The 6,615-nt window shown below is 42.4% G+C and overlaps 1 protein-coding gene across 2 annotated transcripts in view; it reads right to left on the bottom strand.

Annotated features, from left to right (window-relative positions):
* Positions 1-5,008: 5,008 nt before the first annotated feature.
* Positions 5,009-6,615, bottom strand: part of RNF115 (ring finger protein 115) — a 118,104-nt gene continuing 116,497 nt past the window's right edge. For both annotated transcript variants that reach the window (XM_006157140.3, XM_006157141.3), the window contains one exon: positions 5,009-6,550. In XM_006157140.3, the coding sequence (XP_006157202.1) occupies positions 6,419-6,550 (132 nt within the window). In that variant the 3' untranslated portion in view covers positions 5,009-6,418. The remainder of the gene's footprint in view (positions 6,551-6,615) is intronic.

Genomic DNA, 6,615 nt, shown 5'->3' with positions numbered 1-6,615 from the left:
CGGTGCGGCTTCCTGACCAACTTGTTCCTCGCGAGAGCAAACAGCATTGAGTCAGGAGCAGAGTGGACTGCCGGGGCTCGGAGCCACCTACGTCCGCTTCTTCTGCACTTGCCCAATTCTTATGAAGCAAATGATAAAAGTTTATAATGACCTAATAAGGAAGCTATTTGTCATTTTTTACATTCTTTGCATAGAGGAATTCTTAAAATTAAAAATTATTGGAAGGGGGACCAGCAGATGGTGTAAAGGCTACATCTGGACTCCCATGTAGTCGACCACGGTTGGAGTCCCAGACCCAGTGGCTTAAACTCAATGCTGGGGGTGTGTGCATGCATGCCCAAGGTCCCAAGAGGGGAAGGGACTGTGGTGTGGCCATCCCCCCAGGGGGTGATTTCTTGCTTTCTAGCTGTCTCTCTCCATCTTTCTGGTGAGCACATGCACCCTATAGCAAAAACCTCTCCAAAAAACAAAACAAAAACATTATATTAGAAGCAAAGAGTCAAGGAACTACAGCAACAGGGACAAAATGTCATTCTGGACTCTCCAGGTTTCTCAGCTCTTCAGAGAACTGGCAGTTGGAATTTACAGAGAAAACTCTTCTCTTTTTCCAAGTTTTTGTTATAGGGTGTATGTGTTCACTGAAAAGAGAGAGAAAGAAATCACTATCAGGAGGATGGCCATGCTGCAATCCCTTCCCCTCCATTTTCTCTCGGAATTTTAGGCACACATGCACCCGGACCTGGTATTTCTCAAGCTCCTGGGTCTGAGATTCAAATTGCTCAGTTGGCCATGCAGAATCCACACCACTGGCTGGCCTAAGAAAACTGATTTTTACTGCTGGGATTACACCTTCTCTCTGCTTCCAATTCTTTAGCTCTAATACTTTTAAGATGGTGGAAATAGAAGCTAAATATCCACATCCCTGTCCTTCCAACCAACTCCCTGGTTCAACAGACAGAACTAACCCATATAAAGATAAGTTAGACTGGGACCAGCAGGTGGCATTGTGGTTAAGGTGCTGGACACTCCCACATGGCCGACCACGGTTCGAGTCCCGGACTTGGTGGCTTCCTTTCTCCCTTTCTCTCTCTGTCTCTCTCTCAGGTAAAATTAAAATAAATGAATGAGTAAATTAATTAAATAAAAATAATTTAAAAAAAAGATAAGTTAGACTAACCTATCTAGAAACTACCTGAGAAGCAAGGGAGGTGGGACAGCAAGGCATTGCCCTATGTAACCTCTTAACTTCAAAGTCTAGGGGCCAGCAAGGTCTATGATTGTTAAGGCACTGAACTCCCACATGGCTGATCATGGTTTGAGTCTTGGACCTGGCAGCTTGAAAATCATCCTGGGCGTATGCGTATGTGTGCCCCAAATCCCAAGAGGAAAATGGAGGAGAAAGGATTACAGAATGGCCATCCCTCTTAGGGGTAATTTCTCACTTTCCCTCTTTCTGTCTCTCTCCACAAGGGCGAGTGCCCCATGACAAAAACCTCAAAAAACAAACAAACAAACAAAAACCCTACCAAGCCTACCACTCTCAGGTAAATCTTTCCTAATTATATGCTAACCAAATACTGGGTCATTGGGAAAGTCATGACGTATTTTTGCATAGAAAAATACGTCATGACTTTCCTAACAAACCAATACTTCTCTTCTCTCATTTCATATTGTAACAGACAAAGGGAAATCTCTATTTAAGTTCTTCATTTACGACAAGAGTAATTATAATAAAGAAGAAAAGAGGGGCCAGCAAGTGGCATGGTGGTTAAGGTGCTGGAATTCCCACATGGCCAACCACGGTTCAAGTCCTGGACCTGGTGGCTTGCTTTCTCTCTCTCTTGCTCTGGTAAAACTCATGTGAATAAATAAATATTTAAAAGAAAAAAGGAGGGAACCAGCAGTTAGTGTAATGGCTATGTCCCTGGACTCCCACGTAGTCGACTGCAGTTTGCGTCCCAGACCCGGTGGCTTAAAACTCACGCCAGGCACCATGTGTGTGTGTGCGTGCCCAAGATCCCGAGAGGAGAATGGAGGAGAAGGGATTGCGGCGTGACCATCCCCTCTGGGGGGTGATTTCTCGCTTTCTGTCTCTATGTCTCTGTCTGTCTGGCGAGCACACGTGCCCTATAGTGATAACCTCTCCAAAAAAAAAAAAAAAGGATTCAGAATAAGAAAACAATCTCTTCAGTTCTGCATGGATTTCAAAGAATAAGCCATTTAATATGAATATGAAGGGCTTAAGATCTGAAATCTCAACATCTTCTTCTTCTCCATTGATAGGAAAGCTGAATCTTCTCTCCCTTGGTCTTCTATAAGGCTCCAGATTTTTTATTATGTAAGTCTTCCAGCTGTAAAGAAATGAACATCTGAGGGGCTAGCAGTTAGTATAATGGCTATGTCGCTGGACTCCCATGTAGTTGACCTCAGTTCAAGTCCTGGACCCGATGGCTTAAACTCACGCCGGGCGCATGTGCGTGCATGTCCAAGATCCCGAGAGGAGAATGGAGGAGAAGGGACTGCAGCGTGACCATCCCCCCTGGGGGTGATTTCTCGCTTTCTATCTCTCTGTCTCTCTCTGTCTGGCGAGCACACGTGCCCTATAGCAAAAACATCTCCAAAAGAAACAAAAAAGAAATGAACATCTGAAAGTCCAGATTATTTAGACTTCTGCCTTAGGCACTAAATCTAAACTGTTTGAAACACTCAAAGGCAAGGCATTCCTAGAAATAAACTCAATCCTAGCCAGCCATGTTTCATAGTTAGGTCAGTGGATCTAAAATGTGTCTTCCTTGAATAGGAGACATTTTAGACTTTTAGGTTAATTTAGGTTAAGGAGGAAAGAACAGAAATTATAAATACAACAAATTGGTCCGTATACCATATACATTTCTTCCACTATTTAACCAAAGTACTAAGCAGTTTTGGCCAAGGAAAGATCTATCTTTTAAAGACATATATATCTCCTACAGACACAGCTTGTTCACTCACCACAATTTAAGTGGGGGTCCAGCCAATGGCATGGTGGTTAGGGGGGCTGGATTCTACATGGCCAATTGTGCAGTTCGAGTCTTGGACCTAGAAACTTAAAATAACACACTAAGCATGTGTGCATGCATGCCCTAAATCCTGAGAGAAAAATGCAGAAGGGATTACTGTGTGGCCATCTCCCCTGGGGGATGTTTTCTCTCTCTCTCCAGCAAGCACATGTGTTCTATAGCAAATTAAAAAAGAAAAAAACAAAAACCTAGAAAACTTTAGTGGTATGAGGATCACTCTGTGTATGTCATTTCTGTTTTTCTTCCTTGGGATGGTTAATTTCATGCATCAACTTGACGAGGCCACAGGATGTCCAGATATCTGGTCAATGTTATTCTGGGTGTGTCCTGAGAGTGTTTTTGTTATGTTTTGTTTTGAAGTATATTTCTTTTTTTTGGAGAGGTTTTTGCTATAGGGTGCGTGCGCTCGCCAGACAGAGAGAGACATAGAGACAGGAAGCGAGAAATCACCCTCCAGGGGGGATGGCCACACCGCAATCCCTTCTCCTGCATTCTCCTCTCAGGATCTTGGGCACGCACGCACACGCGCCCGCTGTTGAGTTTTAAGCCACCGGGTCTGGGACGCGAACCGCGGTCGACTACGTGGGAGTCCAGCGACATAGCCATTACGCTAACTGCTGGTTCCCGAAGTATATTTCTTCTGAGAGGTGTTAGGGTTCAGGTGTTGGAGGTAGGAACCCCTCTTCATGCTACAATTCACATCCACTTTCAGCCAGCTTGGAAGAGGCACAAACATGCATTCAGGAAGACCCTGGGTTGAGAACCTGGAACCTTCTCTGTGTGTCCAGCACTGCAGAACTTCGCGTTACTGATGAAACACCAAAAGGTCACTGTGAGGATGTTTTTGCAAAAGACTACCATTTGAATCTATAGACTGAAGAAAGCTGTAGACTGCCTTCCCTCATGTAGACTTCTCTCCCTTACCTGGACGGCTCTTATTCAGTCAGTTTAAGGACTGAGTAGAACAAAAAGGCAGGCCTCTCCTCATTTAAGGGAGGAGGATTCCTGTCTGAATGTTTGAGTTGAACTTCGGTCTTCTAGCCTTCACACTGAACAGAAATACTAGATCTTCTGGGTCTCGAGTTTGCTGGCTGTCAGCTGCAACTACACCATTGGCTCTCCAGGCCTCCAGCTGGTCCACTACTGATCTTGGGACTTTTCAGCCTCCAGACTGTATGAACCAACTCCTTACCATAAATCTCTTTCACTATATACACATGCATCTTATTGGTTGTTTCTCTGAAGAATCTAACTCTTTAAAATAAATTAACATGGAAGTCTTGAGATACTTCCCCTTAGAGGAAGAAATACTACTGGTTCACTAAGTGGGACAGGTATGGGAAACAGCAAAATGAGCCTCATGTCCTCTTATCAAAGCAAAAAAGAGTGAAGAACATTTCAGACAACCTAGCCTGATGCTGTTTGCTATAGTGTGAGTTAAAAAGGCATATAACTAGCACATTGGTTTCTACCTTTTATAAAACTACTCAGATCCTTTCTAGTTCTGTAGTTATAAGTAAAGACACAACTGCTTGTCCTGGCATCTTCAGACAGTTAAAAAGTGGACAAAAATTTCTAGGATGCCATAATTTGAGTCAGCTGACACTTTTCTACTTGAAAACTGCAATGTGCTCCAACAAAGCCTTCTTCATCTAAGTAGTGGCCAAATACTCATTCTACATCCTTCACCTCCCCTCATACTCCTCACCCCCAATTCAAAACCAATGTGCATTCTTGGGTTATATTTACAAAAACTGAGGAAAGACTCCCAGCCAAGAAAAAGATTCATCAGAGTAGCATTCTCGTTCTGATCACTTTAAGCTATGAAAGGCTAATGTGACCACACAAATGGTGCCCCTCTATGCACCATTAATGCCTTTTTTTGGTATACCAACAGCTGTAATATGTTCCCCCCCTTTTTTTTTTATATTTTTGAAGTTACAACAACATTCTTGACCTTCTTCATTTATTCAACTTTAAATACATAAATGCTCCAAAGAGCATGTGCACAAGATATTGTTAGGCTGAAAAAATAAGAACTCTCTGTCCAGGGCAAAGTTCTGTTAGGCAGGATCACATGAATCAGTTTGACAAGTACAGTCAGACCAAGCAGAACAGGAAAACTTCAGAGATAAAAATTGGGCTTAAAATTTAAGATGAGAAAATGCAAACTCTCAATTCCTGAAGACCAATGAATTACCAAAAATAGTGAACTGGCTATAGAAGCAGTAATGAAGCAATCTTATTTTTGTGAAAGAAATTATTTTATAGTGACTAGGAAAAAATAACTTGAGGCTATTTAAAAAAAGAAAAAGAAAGAAAAGAAACACACCAAGATCTCAGGGGCCAGCTCTATGGCACAGTGGTAATGTGCTGCTGAGGGAAGCCAGATCCCACACGGTGACTGGTTTGAATCCCCAGTCCAGTCAACCTGAAATATGCTGGACAGGCATCGAATGCCTAGGATCTGACAGGCTAGAGATCTGAAGGAAGAGGACTGCAGCTGGACCAGAACCTCTAGAGGGTGCTTTTCTCTCTTTCTCTCTCTCACTTGCATATGCATGCATGCACATGCTCTATTATGAATAAAGAAAAAAAATTAAAAACAAAAATGCCACAGAACCAAAGATTTTGAAAATCTGTCTTTCTGTACCTGTATGCTGCCCAAATTATTCAACCAGAATCAGATTCTTACCAATATAAGACTCCTAAGACATGTCAGGTCAGTTTCTGGGGAAACTATATCTCCTGAAGTAAACTTTAAAAATTAAAATGAGAAAGCCAAAGTGTACAATGGTCCTTCCCACTGTAATTTTTCCTTGATGTGTTTTCCAGAGATCGAGATGAAACAAAATCATTATTCTCAGATTCCTGAATTAACTTGACTTCACTTCATGGCTAATGTGGTCAAGAGCTCTCGTACAATTAAGACAAAGAGATGGTGTGTCAGCAGGACTTTAGGGCTCTGGTTCCACTGTGTTTACTGTAAAATACACTAACAGTGGGGCAGAGGTTGGAGAAGGAGGTGAAAACATCCATTACAAGGCAACATGATAGATAACAGGACCCTAGCTAGACTTTAAGGAACTGATCCTATTTAGGTAAGGGAACCCACATAATTAAGTTTCACACTTATAAAATGATCACTCTGAATTCAGGAAGAAGAGGCATTTGGTTGTAAATACAATTCCATCTGCAGATACTAGCTTTAAATTTAGAGAAGAAAAACACTCATTGCAGTAAGTACAGGCAGGGTTTCTTAGGTGATTCCTAAATCCATCTACTATTTTTGTTTTGATACAATTTACAGCTATGGTAAGAAGACCACAACAGCCCTGGTTCAGGTGTGGTCTTCAGCTTCAGAAAGTCCATCGGTCATGTAGCTGGCTGTCACTGCTAAATCTGTTGCTTGCAGAAGCCTCAGAATTCTGGGTTTGCCGAGTAGAGTCCTCACCATTTAAGCTCTTTCTACACACAGGACATGTGTCATGCTGAAACAAAAACAGTCCATGTCAAAGCCCGACCTGGGAAGCTGTGTTATTGAACACTAAGAAAC

Source organism: Tupaia chinensis, unplaced genomic scaffold, assembly GCF_000334495.1.
Source record: "Tupaia chinensis unplaced genomic scaffold, TupChi_1.0 Scaffold000529_1, whole genome shotgun sequence".
In the NCBI taxonomy this organism is placed as follows: Eukaryota; Metazoa; Chordata; class Mammalia; order Scandentia; family Tupaiidae; genus Tupaia; species Tupaia belangeri.
The sequence above is the reverse complement of the archived record's forward strand: the minus strand, read 5'-3'. Positions and strand labels throughout refer to the sequence as shown.